Source organism: Balaenoptera musculus, chromosome 2, assembly GCF_009873245.2.
Source record: "Balaenoptera musculus isolate JJ_BM4_2016_0621 chromosome 2, mBalMus1.pri.v3, whole genome shotgun sequence".
NCBI lineage: Eukaryota > Metazoa > Chordata > Mammalia > Artiodactyla > Balaenopteridae > Balaenoptera > Balaenoptera musculus.
The window spans coordinates 149,647,754-149,668,784 of NC_045786.1; the positions used below are offsets into that span (position 1 = coordinate 149,647,754).

The 21,031-nt window shown below is 47.7% G+C and overlaps 1 protein-coding gene across 1 annotated transcript in view; it reads left to right on the top strand.

The window, feature by feature from the left end:
• Nucleotides 1–7,411: 7,411 nt before the first annotated feature.
• ESRRB (estrogen related receptor beta) overlaps nt 7,412–21,031 on the top strand; it is a 176,064-nt gene continuing 162,444 nt past the window's right edge. The window contains exon 1 of the mRNA XM_036845171.1: nt 7,412–7,530. Within this exon, the coding sequence (XP_036701066.1) occupies nt 7,529–7,530 (2 nt within the window). The 5' untranslated portion in view covers nt 7,412–7,528. The remainder of the gene's footprint in view (nt 7,531–21,031) is intronic.

The following is a 21,031-nucleotide window of genomic DNA, read 5'->3' on the forward strand; positions in this document are numbered from 1 at the left end:
AAAAAAAAAAAAAGTATGCAAGGTTTTTTTTTCTGGCCCAAAGACTAACCATTTTGGGGAAGGTGAAGGTTGGGGCTTGGATTACAGCTAAGGGGAGACAGTACCAACTTATCATACACAAATCAGAGACAAATGGAATAACCAAAAATACGAAATCAAATTCACACTATTGATACTGACTAATGTTTGTGTTTAGGGATTCTTAATTTATGAGGTCTCAGGATTTTTCTGCTCATTTACATCCCGTTTACATTAATTAACTGGCTCCCAACTTGCATTGCCATATTTAGCATGAACTCTCCCCGCCCCCTACACACACCAATACATCACTTAGAACGCTTGGGGATGTAAGTAATGGAAAAAAAAACTAATAGGGATTTAAGTGATTAAAACACGCATTATCTCCTATAACAAGAAGTACATGATTCCAGGGTCGATTTTGGTTCAGCACGTGACCGATGCCCTCAAGGACCGATGCCCTTTCCCCTCTTGTGCTCTGCCATCCTCTGCATATTGGCTTTTCTCCTTCAAGCTTCTTTCTTCATGGTGGCAAGATGGCCTCTGCAACATTTCCCATCTCTCTCTCTCTCTCTCTCTCTCTTGCAAATGTCCCTTCTCGCCAAAGAGACTCTTCCTTAAGTCTCATTGTCTAACTGGGACATAAGGCAGCCTCTAGCTGTAAGGAAGGCTGGGAAAACCAGATGGCATTTTCAGCCTCTACAGTGTGTGACGGGTCCAGCCAGCCAGGAAACGCAGTGGGAGAAGACTGTAAGGTAGCCAACCAATCATGTCTGCCAAGCTCCCTCAAGCTCCTCTTCTAGAATTCTCATCTATGTTCCCTTTTCCCAAAACCTCTCCCAACTCACATTAACTGGCTGGTTATTTTTTCCCTGGAAAAGGGTCTATGCCTTCCTAAGTCTGTTCTTTTTCTGGGGCTGCTGCGTATAGCTGCAAAGGTAGTGATCTGCATGATCCTAGGAAGTTCATGTGGACCCTCACATGAACGGTGCCTCCTGGAATTGTGCAGTGCACCACCTACTCCACCAGCAGCCCTGTGGACCATTTCTCACTCATCCTACATCGATCTCTGACCTCACCCTTCACCTTCTTACTCTATATTTCATAATTCATCAGTTTTCATTCAGTCAGTCAATAAACATTTATTGGTTACCTACTAGATGCCAGGACCTGTGATAGGCATTGGTTGGTAGTGGGACAGAGGATGAAATAAACATACAAAAAGCAAGTCCTCATCCTCTAGCAGCCGCATCCCAGGAATGGAGACCAATGTGTGAGCAAATATTAACAGTACCAGGTGATAAGTGCTGTAGCTGAGTGTGCCACACAATCCTGTAGGAGTACAGAGGAAGGAGTGGCTGAAGTTGGGAAGGGCTTCCAGAGGAGGTAACATTGGAGCTGGGTTTTGAAGGTTGCGTGCTATGTTCCGGGCAGAGGTATGAAAGAGAATGCAATGTTGTAGAGGAAAAAGCTCCACATGGCAGGACACAGTGAGAGATGTAACCAGGAATATAATACACAGAGCAGAATTATTCACTATAGATTAGATCCAGACAAAGGACTTGGATTTTATCCCATGGAATGTAGAGAGCCATGCAAGCGGGAATCCATGGCAGAGATGGTTCAACAGTGGCTAGGAGCACAGCCTTTCCAGTTAGGCAGATGTGGGTTCAAATCCTGACTCCCACTGGGTGATCTCACTTCATTCTCTGACTGCCACTTTCCTGGATGATGAATGGGGGAAAGTATCCCTGCCCGATAGGGTAGTCATAAGGATTAAATAAGGCAATGTAGAGCTTTACACAGACCCTAGCACACAGCAGGTGCTCAGGGCATGGTGCCTTATTTCCAATATCACTGCTTTGCTGTAGCACGAGGCAAATACACAAGAGAAGACAGTACACGACTCAGGGCAAAGTGGGATGCGGTGGGTGGCTGGAAGGACATGTACTGTTGGCGGTGGGGAGACCAGCAGGTCAGACCCCGGTGGGCAGGGAGTGGGCAGGCAGGACGTCACACTCATGAAGAATGAATAGAAATTAGGGGAGAGAGAGAGGGAAGGCGGTAGAGCGGGGAATGCACCCCACAGGGAGAGCTTATTGATGGGACACCATGTAGCCTGGGTGAGCAGCAGGGCAGGGTCACTTGGGGTAAAGGAATGGGAGAAATTGGGAGAGGGGGCTGGGCCTGGGGGCTTTTGATTTGTTGACGTGGCCCCTTGTTAGGTCTCCTGTTATTCCCCCATCCCTGTTCTGGTACCTCCCCTTCCTCTAAGAGTGTAGGACCCCCCAAGAGGGTTGCAGGCCCGCATCAAAAGGCTGGGCCTGGCAGTTCCCAGGCAAATGGGGCTCCTGGTCAAGAGGTTCTGCGTCCACTGAGGGGGGTGGGTATTTGCTTCAGTGGGGGCACCTCCTTTCATGGCTGACCGTCTAGGAGGGGATCAACTGCCCCTCACACCTCCTCCTCCCATGCAAGACATCCCCAGCCCACATCCCTGTGGAATGCCCCCCAGAGGGAAAAGCCAGCAGTGTCCCAGCTCCGCCTGGCCCTTGTGTGGAACGCCAGTGCCCACGATGGCAGCTCCCTGGTCTCCTGTGTCCCAGCAGGAGATGATTAATGACCCAGCTGCACCGATGTGTTGTATTTAGGTCTATTCCTGAGAAGATAGATTTTTCTTTCCAGATCAAATGAAGGCAGGCCCTTCCTGGGCTGCGGCAGGTCCCTGCCCACCCCTCCCCATGGCAGTCTGTGAGGGAACTCTGAAAGGTAAATGAGTTGATAAGCCGGTGAGAGCAGGGATGATTGTACCTTCAGTGGCCCTTGTAAACAGCATAAAGTCACCTTGATGTGCCAGGACTAATGACGTTGGGGCAAGCCTTACGGAGTCCGGTGGCACCAAGCCAGAGCAGGAGCCTGGCCGCCTACGGCACTAAGACGGGCTGTCAAGGCTTCACCTCCCTCTGAGTGGGTGTCTTTCCCGTGGTAACACCCACTCAGCTGTGTCTCATACTGAATGCAAGCCCTCCTGAACTTTCAGCTGCTTCCTCTGTACAAGGCAATGTTGAATTGTCTTCCCCCAAATGATGTTCAAGTCCTAACCCTCAAAACCTGTGAACATGACCTTATTTGGAAATAGGGTCTTTGCAGATGATCTAGTTCAGGTGAGATCATTAGGGTGGGCCCAGTCCAATATGACTGTGTCCTTATGAAAAGAGGAAATTTGGACCCCAAAACAGACACATGCACAGGGTGAACGCCATATGAACAAGAAAGCAGAGGTTGCGGTGATGCTTCTACAAGCCAAGGGGATGCCAAAGTTTCCTAGCAAACCACCAAAAACTAGGAGAGAGGCCTGAGACAGATTCTCCTGCATTCCCTCAGAAGGAACCAATCCTGCCAACATCTTGATCTTGGACTTCTAGCTTCTAAGAATGTGGGACAATCAATTTCTCTTGTTGTAAACAAACTGGTTTGGGGTACTTTGTTATGGCAGCCCTAGGAAACGAACACAGGGAAATAATAATTCTCCCCTTAGGTTTGTGTGAGGATGTCACTGGGGAACCCATGTGAGGGAGCTGGCACATCGTGGGTGCTCACAGAGAACTGTCAAATCTTTAGGCCAGGAGGCTCACCCGAAGACACAGGGGCCAAGACCAGGGTGGAGGCCCACAGGTGGAGGCCGGTGGACCACATGAAACAAGAGGTGCTGCAAAAGGGTCAGGCTCCTGTTTCTATAGGACAGACATGTGGGCGCAAGAGGTTAGGAGGAGGCCACACATTACGTGAGTTCATTTACAGGATTTGTCCACAGTAGACAAATCCATTCAGACAGAAAGCAGATTCGTGGTTGCCAGGGGGTGGAGGGAGGGAGAAATAGGAAGTGGCTGCTACAAAAGGGTACAGTGTCTCCTTTGGGGGTGATGAAAATGTTCTGGATCCAGATAGTGGGGATGGTTGCACAACATTGTGAATATATTAAATGCCACTGAACTGTGCACTGTAAAATGGGTAAAACAATGAATTTTGCGTCATGTGAATTTTAAATATTAAGACAAAGTATATATTGCATGCTAAAAAAAGAAAGGTTAGTACAGAAAACTCAAGAAGTCCCAGAGTTGAAATCACCTTTGAAGGAGGAAGGAGAGCTCATAATCTCAGGGAATAATAGGTTCAGTAATTGGGGTTTCAGTGATACTTTGGTCACTTTTTTCAAAGCCATGCTCTGGTCAGCTGCTGGATAGTAGCTGGAGGTGGGATCCTCAAGTCTTCCAGGATCCTGAGATACCAGGACGCTCAGAATACTCAAGGTGGGCAGAGAATCTCTTGGGAAAAGGGAGGGGGTGGTGGACGGAGGGGCGAGCAGGTTATGAACCTGGCCCTTTGGGTGGTAAGGGGGTCAGGGTCTTCTGGGCGCTCCTGTTCTTCGCCTCACCCACCCATAAGCTCACACACTAAAGCCCCCAAGTCCCCACACAGTTTTCTCTTCCTGACCTCTGACCTCTGGCCAGGCTCTGCAGGCAGAGCCCTTCTTGTGGTCAGGCGCTTGCCCTGCCACTGCTACCGCCTCTAGCTGTGGGAGAAGAGCCAGAGCACGCTGAGTAATGTGGCAAAGGTAGGCAGAGGTGTGCGTGGGGGCTGGTAACGCTCCCTGAAACATGTATGGAGGATTCTCACGTGCCTGTCACTGTTCTAGGCATCTCCTTGCATTGAGTCATTTTGTCCAAGTGACAATCTGAAGAAGTAGACACTTAGAATTTCCACATTACAGATGGGAAACTGAAGCACAGAGAACTTAAAGGATTTCACCAGTTTCCCAATACTAAGTGGAAGAGGCAAGATTCCAACCCTGGGAGCCCCGATCCAGAGTCCGTGTTTTAACTGCTGGGGGGTTGTCTGCATGTGCATCTGCCCAGGGCGCCTGGCTCTTGAAGCTAGAGAAGCTTTAGAGCCTCCTGAAGGCAAAGGCCTATGGTCTCCCATGACGGTGACCAGCATTTCAAGGGAGCCCTGCGTGATCAGAGGGATGCCGGATGGTTATCAGATGCCCCACCCCCCACCCCGCCCAGGGCCGCTTAGCGGGAGCAGACACCAAGGCTTGCTTCATTCAGCTGGGAGAGCTGAATCCCTGGGAATAATTCAGAGATCAGCCTGGAGGTAAAAAGCCAAAACCCAAGTCCCACAGGAGCTTTCTAAGGAGGATGCCTTTTAGGAGGCGTGGCTTGGTTCAGTGCATTCACTGAGCGCCTACTACAGACAAGGCGTGGTGCTGGAGGCCGGGGAGGCTCTGGGAGAGGCTGCAGCCACAGAGAAAGACTCACGCATGATTTCTGCCAGAAGTCAGGGAAGGGTTAGCAAGAGTCCGAATGGGCGCAGCTGAAAAATTTGAATAGAAAGCAGATAAGTCTTTGGTCTGCATCGGAAGACAAAAGTTTTCCCCTGAGAAGGAGCCTGGCAGTGAATGTGGGTCCAAGTGGCCAATAGCCCCAGTCATCAGCATGGGAATTGGTCTACAACCTTGCCTCTCAGCAGGGTCATCGGACTTCCTAGCAACTATGCTCCCCGGAGAAGCCCGTGAGTGCTCAGGCATGATTAGAGGGAAGTGCTTGGTGGCCACACTGGCCAGGAACCCAGAGCACAGAAGTTCTCAGATGAAACTATGAATAAATGGTGTGTCAGTCAGACAATATCTGCCTAAAGTCCTACTCCTAACTCTCTGCCTTCCTAGGGGCTCTCTCATAATACAGACATTCTTCTAGAGAGGATGTCTTAGTCCAAACGCGTAACTCAAATGGTGGGTATCTTAGGCATCACTCATTCACTCATTCGTTCATTCATTCATTCAATCAGTTAGTCAGTCAGTCCACACCCAGGAAAGTCTTCCTATGTGTCAGGTATCATGGTAGCACTGGAGATGCAATGGTGAATAAGACGAACACATGTCTTTCCCCTCTGAGAGCTTATATTCCAATGGCAGGTTATTTGTGGAAATGTTTGAGGTCCTGCATATTAAATGGGCTTTGACTTCAACAGCCTGGGTACCCTTAGCCTCAGAGTTTCTGTTAACCTGGAGAGTAAAGAATTAGATCTAACGTGAAGAGGAAATTCCACTTCATTTTTTTAAAAGTTGGAGATGGGGAAGTTCTAAGGATGATAAAGTGCCTGTCCCTTACCACCAGCAAGGGGCTGGGCCTATCCATCACTCTTCTTGAAGCGGGGAGCCTCACCTGAAATTCCACCTAAATCAGTGCGTACAGGTAACCAGATCATCAAAGGTAGAGGACCCTTGTGTGGTCAAAGCACGTGGTCTCCAGATGGCAGGATGGGAGTCCCTGGGGTGATCAAGAGCCCACCTGGTTACTTGTGGGACAGTTCACACTTCTGTCGTTTCTCCACAACTCTCCTGCTTTCTGGAAACTTTGCCCCGTGGCTCAGCTTTCAGAGATGAGCTGGACCACCCTGGGGAGGCTGCCCCACCTTTGCAGAAACTGGGGCAACCAGTGTTTCTTAGAGACTCCTCAGTATCCCAAAGACTGGGGCTCATTTCCCCAAGAAGAAACTTTTTCGGACAATTCAGTCTCCTAGGAAATCTTTCTAGAAGAAGCAGAGACAGCAATGCCCCCATGGCCTTTCAACCTTGGGCAATTCTTCTGTCTGGAATGTCACCCCCTGTCCTTTTAAAAACCCATTACGTGCTGCGAGTGGGCCCACTGGGCCCTGCCTCACCAGGCACAGGTGACGCCTGTCCCAACCCCTCACCTGCAAATCCTCCCCCCACCCTTCCCGGCTCCAGGAGCCTCCTGCGTGTCCCCCAAGAAGCCTGCCTGGCCTCTGGGCTAGGAAAGCTCTGTCTGTTCCCTCCCTTCCTCCTGATCTGGCAGGAGGCATGGAAACTTTCGTGGAAAGCACTTGTGCTGACGAATGCTCCCAAGTCAGGACTTTGACTCCAGCCCTGACCGGGCCAGGGGCTCAGGGATGTGGGGCGGGGCCTCTCCTTCACGGGGTCAGGACCTCCTGCCTGTTCCCCCCTTGCTGTCTCTGCCGACCATCACTCCTTGGCTCTCCGGTGACACCAAGTGACTGCTCCACCACCAGAGAAGTAACTGTCTTCCACACTTTCTCTCTTTTTTTGTCCTCCCCGCCCCACCGTCTCCTCCTGCCCTTTATTGTATATTTTTCTTCCCCCCCCCCTTTCCAGTGCCCATCTGTGTAGTCTGCGTGGAGCTCTGTGGAGTTGAAAGTCTAGAGCCTTTTGGTGTTTTGTTTAAGACCTGGTTATGGTTGTGGGATTTTTTTTTTTTTTTTTTTTTTTTTTTGTCAGCTGCCTGTTATATCAATCACGGAGTCGGGATCTATTTATAGGTTGGGAGTACTGTGTCCTTAGTCACAAAGAGACACAGACAGGGGACTGTCAGCTGGTGCCGGAGGAGCTGAGCGACAAGCCATCAGCGACTGGAAACAGCTGAGGGGGAGACCCTTCCCTGCCAGCCCTGTCCCCTCCCCAGCCCCAAGCATGTAAGTACCGGACTTCTCCCTCCCCTCTGCCCCAGACTCTGCCCTGGGCCTTCCTGTCCTTTTTCCCACACACCCCCCCTTCTCTCCTTCTCTCTCCCTCTCTCTTTTTAATGGATAAAAATATCTCCGCATGCCTGCTCTTTCATCCTGGGTTTCGGCACCATTGAGCATCTCTGGGTGGCCCAGAGGAAAATGTTGCCTGTCACAGACTGTCCTGGGAAGGTCAGAGGGACCAGGAATGGCTGGTGGGACAGTTATACAAACTCATTTGGAATCAGTACGTTCTCTTTTATTTTTATGTGTTTTCACTGGGAAAAAGTTAGTGAATCAAAAGGGCAAGGGAAAGTTTACATGCGACTCAGTGGGGTGGTTACGTCTCCCAGCCTGAAAACTTTTATTTGCTGGCAACTCCAGCACTGGGTGAGCTGGGAAGGTTCCAGAGGGAAGACCCATTTCACACAGGACAGGTGATGATGGAGGGCTGCCGGCAGGTTCGGGCTGAGCCCGAGAGCTTCCAGGTTCAGGGGGAGTCTTGACAGTCCCAATGGCCAGCTTTTCTATAGCGCCTTAAAGGAAAATGACTTTTTTTTTTTTTTTTTTTTTTTTCTTGCTGCACAGGGCAAGTTTGCTTTGAGAAGTAGGAATGAGAGCTGACAATTTGTCTGGCCTTCCGGGCTTTCGTTGGCTCACTGATTTGGTGTGTTTTCTTCATCCTGAAAGGGGAACTTGGGTGGGGGGCGGGTGGGGAGGAAGAACGTCTGAAAGGACAGAAGCCAGGTGTGGAGTGCCAAGGAGCCCTTGCTCTGCATCCTTCCCGAAGGAAGAAACTTAGTATCACGATCCTTGTCAAAGCCATGCTTGTTTCAGACACTCAGAGCACAGGCTCTGTGAGCACACTGGTGGCTCCCAGAGATGGCTGTCCCCAGGTGTTGTCCACTGGTCCACACAGCTAACATGCCACCAGCTTCCTGTGGAACATTTGGGACTTTAGTTTCTGGAAAATGCACAGTGTTAACTAAAAATGCTACACTTGGGGAGATTTGCTATATATTATTTACGAAGAAATAATAGTACTATTTACTAAATAATAAATTTAGTAAAATTTAATTTACTAAATTTTGAAAAAGAATGTGATGATGTTTAAGGTATATGATATACAACTTTTAAAATGCATCTGTTTTTACGAGTCGAATAATCCCTGAGTTTCTATTTACTAAAACAATGCTTACCATATACTATATTGCTAAGCACTACTTCTTGACTTGTTTGGGAAAACAGTATCCTAACAAATCAATCTTCCCAACAATTTAAAAGCATTAAACAAAGCAGATATGTCTGGATTGCTTTTGATTAAAAACAAAATTGTTTTAGCAGCAAATCTAACGATGAAAGTTAAATAATATGGACACACACATATATTTAGAGAGGCAATTTGGTCTCATTTTTATTTTGACCTTTATGAAACTTTCACTTTCCTTCTCTTGGTTCTTTATTTTTACCAGATTTACTTCAGGTTATTAATGCCTTTAATCCATTCATTCATTATTTTGGAGGACAGAATGGGGATCAGGAAGGAATAAGAGATTAGAAAGTACACTTCACATGTTCACTATATTCATTGGTAGAGAAATTAGAATAAGGAGTTTGGTGTAAAATCGGGGGAAATGTCACTATTTCAAACCTAGTAGGGAAAATAAAGTCCCAGAAATTGAGAGGGAAAAAAAAAAACAGGAATTGAGCATATTATATACATAGCATTATTTTCTCTATTCCAAGGACTCTGCTTTAATAAACATATCCTGTAAAGGTTTCCCACAATAATACTGAAGTGGGATTTGGTGGGTGATCATTAATTAAAGCTCAAGTGAATCAAACGATTGAGACCTTACATTCAGAAATCTCAGCAGTCAGCTGTTGGCAAAATTGAACTGTTAGGACTTTCTGATCTCAATGGCTTTTTAGGAAAAGTGTGGCATTTTTAAAACCTTTTCATACAAGAGCAAATTGTTCCCTACCCTTCTCAACATGCACCCTGGAGCCTGCTGGCCGGCGATTAAATGCACTGGGAGAGAGTCCCGAATTTCTGAGCAAGTCCTATGTTCTCATTAGCGTTAACAGTTGAGAGGGAAGAATATTTGTTGGCATATTTAGACAAGAACTGCTCCTTCCTTTGGCAACCTGTGGCTGCTTTTAGGTGGGATGGGGGCTTGTTTGGCAGTGTAATGGAAGGCCTGGCTTTCATCCTCAAGTTCAGGATGTGGCTTTTCCCCTTTGGACTTATTTATAGCGATGCAGTTGGGGGAAACTTCAATGTATTTGCATAAGGCAGCCTCTGATTACTTAGTTTCTGCTTCAATAACGATTCATTTTATGTGGACCAAGCTGTCGTCAATCTCATCTTTTTCCCAAACTGATTGCTTACATGCAATTGGTCACAGGGCTGTCTGTGACTTCAGGTCTGTAAAATCTCACCCATTCCATCCTCATCTTTGTTTATTTCTTTGACGTAAAGTTGCAGTTGCCTGTGTACATGCTGTCGTTTTATGTGTTCCCCCTCCTCCCTTGAGCTTGTGGAAACCCAGCCCTGACCTCCTCCCAAATTGGGGGCAGTGGGGCCAATGAGCAGGTGCTCTGGAGGCAGCAGGCTCAGGTACAGGACCATCAATCTCAAGGAAGAAGGAATCGCAAATACCTGGAACGTGCTCCCCTCATTCAAACAATCTTCCAGAGCTGAGGTCTCTCCAAATATCCCACAAATAAAAAAATGGCAGCTGGCAGGATTTTTCAGCCACAGACCACGTACAACTCTTTCTCCCCATCACTTCACCTCTACAGTGTATCTGTCCATCTTTTTCTTATCTCTACTTTTACATTTCATTATCTTCCTGCGCGCTGTCGCTCTCTCCCCCCCCCTTCCTTTCCTCCCCCTTCTCGCCTTCCTGAAAAACACATTTCTATCTGGCATAGAAAATAAACTCAGATTGTGGGTAGTTATGTTAATCTAATTCAATCCTCAGCGGGCTAAGAGTGAAATTCTAATAGTGGAGCTGTTGAGGGCTTTTTTGTTAATGGCTTGGGGATTACATTGAGTTAAAGGCTCATTTCCTAATCAAACAGAGAGGGAGAGAGTGACTCCGAATATTTATGAGTCTCCCAGTGAGAGTTTAAACATTCAACTCCAAAAGCAGGGTTTCTGCAGGAGGAAAGAGTTAAAACCCCTCAGGGCTGCTGGGGGAAAAAATTAAACCGGTTAAGCCATCAGCACTTTCAGGCTGCTGTACAACTTGGGCAAAGTGGAAGGTGGAGGGGAGAAAGGGGAATCATTTCACAACTGAAGATGGAAACTGTGACAGAAGCGCCGAAAAAAAGTCCCCCTTAAGAGACACGGATCCTGGGTTCACCAAGGGCCTGGAGGGCCTGTGTGCCTTCAACTCCCCCAATCAATTCTCCTCCAGTCCGGAGGTGAGCTCATGGAGACAGGAGAATGGCTCAATTTACCAGCAGCGGGAGAGTTCCCCCAGCTGCCTGGTGAAGCTGGCGGGCAGAAGTCTCCCCCACTTCCGCCTTGCCTCTGAAATGCTGAGGGTTGGCTTCCCCTTCCAGAGCAAATTCACATCCCCACAAGCTCCCCCTTTGCTATGTCATCGGTCTGGGTCCCTCGGTCCCTTGGCTTCGCTCTCTGCACACCAGGACCTCAAAGCCCATCTGGATGGCTGTGCCCAGGAGAAAGCAGGTGGAGAACACCCATCTCCAGCCAGAGAAGGCATGGAGCAACTTGACCAAGGTCAAGCAAAGTCAAGGCCAAGCTGAGGTCAGGAGTCTAAAGTTCTGCACAAGCGTACGATAGAGGAGAGGGGAAAGTCAGAGCCATATGGCTGCCAAAACGTGCCCTGGCTCCCCCAGAGTGCAGTTTCCTTCCCCAGCTTCAGGAAAAAGGGCAGGAATCCCTTATACAGGAGGATTCTGACTGCTCTGTGCACACTTGGCCTTTTTTCTCCACCAGCCAAGTGAGCAGTTTCTAGTCCTTTCGCTTGGGTCTTTTTTCCTGCACCACAAGGTCAGTCAGCAGAGGCTCTGGAAGCCACCTTTCTGTCCACAGGGTCCTCTGGCCTTTTGTTCCCCTCCAACCTGGGCACTGTTCTTTCTCTTAGTGCTTCATGCTCAGTGGCCGTGAGGCCTCTTGCATTTGCCCTTTCTCGAGTCAGGGTGGCGTTTGTAACTTGTCTACACCAGCTTTTCTGCCTTCCTTACCTGGTTGGCATCTTCCTCTTCTTGGGGCCCCAGGTGATGTCCCTCCATCATCTCATTCACCCCTATGGGGCGATTGCTCCCATGGGTCTCCCTCACTGTACCAGGAACCCCCAACTGCAGGGGCTACGTGACATTCCCCTTTGTAAGCCTAGCTCATCGTTGCACATTCCTGTCCTCCTGCCCTGACAAGTGTCTCCTGCGGACGGCACGGAGCTGTGGTTAAGAGCGTACACTCTGAGTTAGACAGCCAGAGTTCAAGTTCCAGCATCACCTTTTCTCAGCTGTGAGACTTGAGCTCTTAATCTCTTAAGGTCTCGATTTTCTCATCTGTTAAATGGGGGTATATATAGAACCTACCTCATAGGGTTGTCGGGGAGATGAAATGCATGTGAAGTGTTAGCCCTTTGCCCTATTAATAAGTCTTAGCCCTTTTATTTGCTCAGCACAGAGCAGTCGCTTCTGCACACATCATGTCACACCACTAAAAACAGGTCCCTATGCCTCCCACTAAGGGGCTATATCCTAGTCAGCTTGGACTGCCATGACAAATTCCCACAGACTGGTGGCTTAAGCAACAGAAATTAATTTTCTCACAGTTCTGGAGGCTGGTCCAAGATCAGGGTACCAGCGTGGTCGGGTTGCAGTGAGGATCCTACTCTTTGTAGGCCATCTTCTCCTTGTGTCCTCACATGGAGGAGAGAGTGAGAGCTCTGGTTTCTTCCTCTTCTTAAAAGGACATTAATCCCATCATGGGGGCTCCACCCTCATGACCTCATCTAAACCTAATTACCTCCCAAAGACCCCACCTCCAAATACCATCACATGGGGGATTAGGGCTGCAACACACGAATTTGGGTGGGGACACAAACATTCAGTACATAACAGCCTATTTTCCCTGAATTCGGGTGAGCAGAGTCCTGTGTCAGCAAGACTTCCAGCTTCGTCCTCCAATGGGCGATTCCAAATGGAAATCAGAGTTCAAGGCATACTGGGAGCATCCTCCCCCCAACCTAAAAGGAACTTGGGGCTTTAAACCACTCTGGGAGAGCAGAGGATGTGAGCGGGCTTCAGGCAGCAATCCTAAGTCAGGGGAAGAAGGCTTGACTCTTTTCTGCTCTGCAGAGACAGAGCTTGGTGAACTCTCTTGGCCTCACTCACATTCCAACGAACAGCTTTGTTCTTGGGTCTCTGAGTCATCCTGCACCCCTCTCTGCCCTACATTCTCAGATGGCAGTTCAGGCTCTACCCTCACAGTAGGCCAGGCCAGTCCTGGCTGTGAGGCCCACTGGGCTGTGTTTTCAAGGCAGCAGGTGCCAGCTAGTCCTCTCTCTCTACAGGGTCACTTGACCAATGAATCCAAGAGCCATGTGGGTGTCACCAGAGTTCCTGCCAGAGGCGTGCTCTCCTGGGCTGCCCGCAGTGCCGATGTCCTTGACCCTCCCTGTGTGTCTTTGTAGAGAGTCTGTGCAGCAAGGCAGTGAACCTCCTCCTTTTCTTCCCCCACTGATCAGGGGATCGGCGGATGTATGCAGCGCCACCCAAACTTACAAAACGCCCCATGTTCCTCTCCCCGCCTCCTCTCTGCTCTCCCTCCTAGAGCTGGAGATGACACTACTAAACACTTGAATTGTCACAGCCTCCCTTTTGCCTCCTTGCTATTCAGCTTTGGATGCCCCACTGCCAAGCGCAATGCCTGGCATACAGTATGTGTTCAATAACTGCACGCGAAGTGAATTGTATGGAGTCTCTCCTCTCAAGGGGGCACTCCCAACCTGTTAATTGTAGGGAGGGGGCAGTGACTTGAAGTTATGAATGTCCAGCTGCCTTGACTACATCAGCTCGTGACCCGTGGACCATGGTCTTTGCCCCTACCCTTCTCTGTCCCTCCTGTCTTCACATTCCTCCATCCAGGAAAAAAAAAAAAGAATGAGGTGTGTCTTTTATGCACATGTGGTCAAACCTTCCCCGGAATTTTATGCTGTTCAGTAAGGAAGCTTTGTCTAAGTTGATGTCAAATTTAGTTGCTAAACTGGTACCTCTCCTGTGATGCTTTCCCTCATCTGTCACGCCCTCCCCTCTCCCCTTTCCGGGCTGTACCTGCTTCCTCTGGCTGTTCTCACTGTGGGGTCCGCATCCTCCTCCTTTGCTTTAATCACGCTGGTCCCGGTTGGTGCACATGAGAGGGAGACCCTCCTTCTGAAGTGCTCCAGAGTGTCTGCTTCCATTAGCACAGACAAGGCTTTTGAAAGGTGGCAACTTGGGAACATCATCTTAGGCACTGGATTCTTCCCAGAACAGCATTTCTGCTCTTTGGGAAGTCAGGGGAGAAAAGCTCAGGCTGCAGAGGGTTAAATGAGAGCAGTGAAAAATCTAGGCATCTCTTGGGGACTGGTCGCTGGCTGAGACAATTGATTAGCTTGGCTTAGTGATCTTTCTAGCAATATTCAGGAGTGAAATTATTGCTGATTAGACTGTGTGTGTGTGTGTGTGTGTGTGTGTGTTAGGGCTCACAGCAGTGAGGAGGGTAGGATAAGATCTGAGAAAGCAATGTTATGGATTGTTTGCTCCTAAATCAGTCTTAGGAAGAGACCTATCACCCCACGTGTATCTGCAGTTATATTAGAACTCTGTGTGGGTACGAGTCAGCTGGAGGGGCAGGATGAATTGTGCACAGAATCTCCCTGGCCATTTTCTTTTCGACTCCCTGTGACGTTAGAATTATTCTGAAATAAAAAGTTAAAAACTGGGAACTCCCTGGCGGTCCAGTGGTTAGGATTCCACGCTTCCACTGCCAGGCACCCAGGTTCGATCCTTGGTTGGGGAACTAAGATCCTATAAACCGCGAGGTGCGGCCAAAAAAAAAAAAATTAAAGACCGAAGTCAACTGGAGGGAAGCCCACTGTTGAGGCTGCTTCTATCTGTGGCTCTAGTGGATGGAGGGCCAGCCGGGTACCCCGGGCAGAGGCAGGTGCCAGGCGGGTTCAGTCCAGTTCACTCCCAGATCAGTGATAATTGAGGTGCACAGTCTCTCAGGGCCTCAGTTCCCTGCATCATAACATGAGGGATTGGACGAGATCTCTTAGGCCCTCCAGCTCTAAAAGTTTACATTTTAGAACTGTTCGTGGTGGACCTGGTTCATGGTACTCCTGACATAACAAATAACGGCACCTCAGACCGCCTGTGTCCCTTCTTTTTTATTTTTTTATTTTTTATTATTTATTTTATTTATTTATTTTGGCTGCGTTGGGTCTTTGTTGCTGTGTGCGGGCTTTCTCTAGTTGCGGCAAGCGGTGGCTTCTCTTGTTGCAGAGCACGGGCTCTAGGCACGCGGGCTTCAGTAGTTGTGGTGCACGGGCTCAGTAGTTGTGGCTCACGGGCTTATTTGCTCCGCGGCATGTGGGATCTTCCCGGACCAGGGCTCGAACCCGTGTCCCCTGCATTGACAGGCAGATTCTTAACCACTGCACCACCAGGGAAGCCCCCGCCTGTGTCCCTTTAATGCAAAACCTTGGGCCCAGACTTGGCTTTGGGGGGCTCTGTGCCTTTACCAACTCAGTCAGTCCCTATTATCTATCATCTTCTTCAGCCTGTTTTGTATCCTCACCTCCCTCTGTCTGTAAGTACACCTGGGCGATGAGTGGAAAACTGGTCAGGCCTTCTTTTTCAAAAACAAATATTGTATAAACTCTGCATTTAAAATTTTGTTTTCAGTTGGTGGCAACCATGGTTTTATACCTCTGTGGTCCTAATACTCCTCCCTCACAATCCGCCCCAGAAGTTGCATCCGGGCCTCTAGGTGTCTGGAGAAGCCCCAGCGGCAGGGCACCTGCTGCTCCTCAGGGTTTGCTCAAACCCTTAGGTGGGAGCACAGTTGGGATTTGGGAAGAGAGTTACCAAACAGGGTGACCTCAGCAAGTCCTTAACCTCGCCCTACGTTCATTTCTTCACCAGCAAAAGGGGCTGAAACCTGCTCTGAGTGTCTCATGAGATTGGCGTGAAGCTAAAATAAGAATCAGAGGGCAAACGTTCCTTAAGAAAGGGACGTGCTTACCTATTTTAGACTAACTTATTCTCCTGCACGGTGACTCCGTGCAGTGGTTGGGTGGTGACAAAACGAGCGTTAGAACCACGCTGCTGGACCCATGTCCTCTTGTACTAGCTGTGACCTTGGACAGGTTTCCCACCCTCTCCACTCCACGCTCGGTTTCCTCATCTGTATAATGGGCATGGTAAGAGCACCTCCCTCACGGAGTTGTTGTGAATTTAAAGGAGACCCACGTAAAGGCCCTTGAACAGTACCTGCTAGATAACAAATTCGGAAAGCCATTGTTGAAGATGATGACATCTTGGCTGTTGTCATCATTTTCTAGGGTCCCATGCCAAAACGGCCAAGAGGCAGGAAACTTTCAAAGTTTCCCTACATTCCTCCCAAAGCCCCCCTGGGTAGCTTACAAATGCAGCAGATGGTGCTACTCTAGAGGTGATTTAAAGACATACCTGGTCCTCTGCAATTCCCTGCAGTTCCATATCCAATAACCAAGGGGGCATTCTCCCAGTGCCTGCCTGGGCTTTGGGGTGATCTGGCCAAGCCTGTCATCTGTCATGGAAATCTGTTCTCCATGGCCTAGCGTACATGGCTGCTGAAGTCCAGGTGTGAGGTTGGAAACGGTTTAGATGGGTTGTCTTGTGTGTCCATGAGTGCAGTGAAGTCACTAGAGTGTGTTTTCTGCACAGGGCGAATTCCTCCTCCTGTACAACGTAACTGAGTGGGGATTGCTTATTTTCCATATATTTGATGGTGCATATATAGGGAGTGCTTAGCAAGGAAAGAAAAATGGGAATAGGTAAGAGCAACTTCTGATGTCTCCAAGGGAGCCCGATTTGTATATTTCAAGGGACCTGTAGAACCAACATCACGTTCTTAGGGGAAAATTCCAGATTCAGACTTGGGACCAGCCTGTGTGTTTGTGCACACATGTTCACGTTAAGGGTATTGTGGTCAGTCATCCCGGACTCTCTTCTTTCCCCATCTCAGGCTGAGAGCAATCTTGAAGGAACATGTAATCACTGTTTACTCTAGGGCACTCAGTTGAGAACACCCTCATGTAATGACTCTTGAGTTAATTCTGCCTTCAGATGCCCATCTGCTGCTGCTCCTTTGGAAGTCAGTGGAAACCACGCACCACATGGAAAAAAGGTCATGAGACGGATATTAGTCCCTGCAAGGTCAAGGTTTACTCTTGGGCAACAGAAGTAGTGTGGTGGCATCTTTCTCATGCAGAATCTTCACGCAGATCTCTGCCCTTAGGGATAGATGCTTCAAAGCAGAACCAACCATTAATCAAATGAGCAGTCTTGGTGGATTTGAAGAGTCAGCAGCACTGATAAAGGAAAGGCATTCGGAAAAATTCTAGAGATAGGATTGTAGCATTTATTTAAAGTTTTAAAACATGCAAAGATGCTGTGCTTCGCCATTTTGGGGGAGGGGGATGAATTTGCCTGATCATTGAAGGTGGGGAATGGGGCAGAGGGAAGGCCGGTGGATGCATTATAATGAAACCTGTAGAATCTATTTGCTAAAAATATCTGATATATTACTTTGAAATATGACACTCTAGTGATGCAGTTGGACACTGTTGTGGAGGCCACCAAACTGCTTACGGAAATAAAACTGGTTTGTGTGGCAGTATACTGAGTGAGGCTTTAGATTCGTTTCCAGGTGCCCATACTGCGCCTAGCTCTGCCACTGTCTGATGACTTTGTACAAGCCACTTGATTTCTCTCTGCCTCTGTTTCTTTACGTGTAAGAGGAATTGGTGGACTAGATAACTTCCAAGTGCTCCTCTGGGTGCAGCTCTGAACCTCCCCAGTGCCCCACCTAAACAGTGATCATCTTGAACCACAGCTGTTTGTGTGGTGGTTTCCCCTCCAGAATTAAAGCTCCATGGGCAGGGACTGGTGGTCCCATTACCCAGCACAGTGCCTGGACATGACAGGCACCCAACTTGCCTTTGAAGGTACTAATGAAAGAACTGACACAAGTAAATGCCAACTGCCTAACCCAGTATCAACTTGTCTGTTTCCAGAAATGCCACAGGCCTGGCTGATGGTTCTTAATGGCTTGAATTTCCACCCTCTGTGTCCTCCCTCATTGGTCAGGGGTGGTGGTTCGTGCCTCCATGGTGTGAACTGGAAAATCTTTTAGCAACATGTAAATCGAGCTGCCTAAAACCAACCCTCTGAAAACACCGTTTAGGAATGACATGATTTCCCAACTGCCATACCTACTTCTTTGTATGACCATTCTGCTGTCTGTTTCTGTTCTTTTTTCCCTCTCTCCGTCATACTCTATTAATTTAAAAATATTACATTTGGAGACTTGCTAAATAAAGAGACCTCAGAGCACAAAATATCCCTTATCCATTTTCTGGGTCCCTATGTGCTTCCTTATAAAATGTTTTTTCTTATTTTTTTACTAAATGGCCTTAATTTTATCACTAATCTCTGTGTGACAATTCTTTTACTCTGTCTAACTTATTTCTAAAATATTCTCCCATAAGTCCCCAACTCTACTCCTATTGATCCCTGGTGCCCCTTTCACTTCTGTCTTTGCTGTTTCATAAAACTTATAAAGTGATTCCTTTATAAGTTGGACCCTTGATCTCAGTCCTTTCCGAGTCCTCCACCAAAATATCCCAGGAGGACGGTTCTGACAATTGGACTTTCACAGTTCAGGTGGTCTTGGGTCACTGTCATTTCTATACTGAGCCTGGGGACATGCTTTGTTGTCTATCCCCTAAAACTCATATTTTCTTTAACCAGCAGTTTTCCCATTGCAGATGAACCACATTACGAATTTAAAGCCTTAAAAAAATCTTCAGCATCACTCTTTTGCGCCATATTGTGAAGGATTCCACTTTTTTTTTCCTTCTCTCCGCACATTAACAATACCATTACCTGGAACCTAAGCATGACATTTCCTTGAGACATTTCTTTACCGTTTCCTTACATTGTTGCTTACTGCTTGCTTTGTTTCTTGGCTTTTTCATGTGTCCCACCTCTGCAAGTACTCTTCAGAGTATGGGAGAAGAAAAGAGGCATTTATCAAGGGCCCATTATATGCTGGAAACTTTACATAGTTTATCTTACTTGGCCCCTGTACCGACTGAAAGATGTAAGTATTATTATTATTCCCATTTTACAGAAGAGGAGTCAGAGGCACTGAGGACCTTGCTTAAGGTCACCCAGGTAGTAAGCTGTATGGTCTGACATCACCCTCCACAATATACTGCAGGGCTAAGTGCAAGCAGACAACCAGTGAAAACCACACCATTACCCTTTGGTATCATTTACATCAACATTGAACTTGGTCCAACATTTGCAAAGTTTTAGTGTTTTTATTTATTTTCTTGAAAAGTGTCAGATGTGCCCTTTAACAGACTTGTCAAGAGATCCTACAAATCTAGTTTTTCTTCCCCAAGTCCCTGCGTCCTTGGAAATAGTACAACACAGATGCTTCCATCAAGGGAGTCCTCTGTTAATCACCCTTAGCTCTCCTTTGCCACTACCAACAGTCTTTCCCCTATATCAATTTTTTAAACCTCTCCAGAGGAACTGGGAACCATATTAGTAACATGTGGACCTAACCTGTGGCTAAAATGGGTAGACTTTAAAAGCTCCCATGATGCGGGCTTCCTCTTTCAGAAAGCACGTTCCTGTTCCTCCTGCTTTATTCTGACTGTTCCTTGCCTGCTCCCCCATCACCTGTCCCACTTCTGCCTTTATATCCTCCCTCCAATTAGCCCATAGACAGTGTTTTCATTCCCTTTATGTTTCCTGTTTTGTCTTTTCCCCCACCTTCCTCTAACCACACATCATTTGTCTTGACTTTGTCTTCTGAGAGCTACATCTACTTTGTAAACCTGACACTGGTGCTGCACCCCTCTCCCGCCATCAATATCATCCTGACTTCCTGTAGCATGTTGTGTGTCCTTCCCTCTTGTGTGAGCTACACCAACCATAATCCACCACACTTTTTTTTTTTTTTTTTTTGAGGGAGTGAGGTGAGGGAGGAGGGGCTCTCGCCAATGCCAATGCCAATGCCACAGCCTTGGATGGCTGGACTTGCTGCCTAGTCTCCTGTGATCTTTAGCTCCTCTTGATCCGCCCACCTTGGCTCTCGGGATGCTAATCACATTGCAGAGCAGAGTTATAATATCTCCCACCTTAGATGGAGTCCAGCATGCGCTCACTGTTTGGGACAAAGAGTTTATCATCTCCCTGTCCGTGACCTTCCGTGGGTACAGGTTCATCAGGTTTCCGCCTTTTCTCTGGCTTCCTTTTCTCTTGTTTTGTTTTTTTTTTAACATCTTTATTGGAGTATAATTGCTTTACAATGGTGTGTTAGTTTCTGCTTTATAACAAAGTGAATCAGTTATACATATACATATGTTCCCATATCTCTTCCCTCTTGCATCTCCCTCCCTCCCACCCTCCCTATCCCACCCCTCTAGGTGGTCACAACCCACCTATCTGATCTCCCTGTGCTATGCGGCTGCTTCCCACTAGCTATCTATTTTACGTTTGGTAGTGTATATATGTCCATGCCACTCTCTCACTTTGTCACAGCTTACCCTTCCCCCTCCCCATAACCTCAAGTCCATGCTCTAGTAAGTCTGTGTCTTTATTCCCGTCTTACCTCTAAGTTCTTCATGACCTTTTTTTTTTTTCCTTAGATTCCATATATATGTGTTAGCATACGGTATTTGTTTTTCTCTTTCTGACTTACTTCACTCTGTACGACAGACTCTAGGTCCATCCCCCTCACTACAAATAACTCAATTTCGTTTCTTTTGATGGCTGAATAATATTCCATTGTATATATGTGCCACATCTTCTTTATCCATTCATCTGTTGATGGACACTTAGGTTGCTTCCATGTCCTGACTATTGTAAATAGAGCTGCAATGAACATTTTGGTACATGACTCTTTTTGAATTATGGTTTTCTCAGGGTATACGCCCAGTAGTGGGATTGCTGGGTCGTATGGTAGTTCTATTTGTAGTTTCTTAAGGAACCTCCATACTGTTCTCCATAGTGGCTGTATCAATTTACATTCCCACCAACAGTGCAAGAGGGTTCCCTTTTCTCCACACCCTCTCCAGCATTTATTGTTTCTAGATTTTTTGATGATGGCCATTCTGACCTTAAGAGGCCCTCACAGCCTACAATCTGCCTCCTGAATACAGTG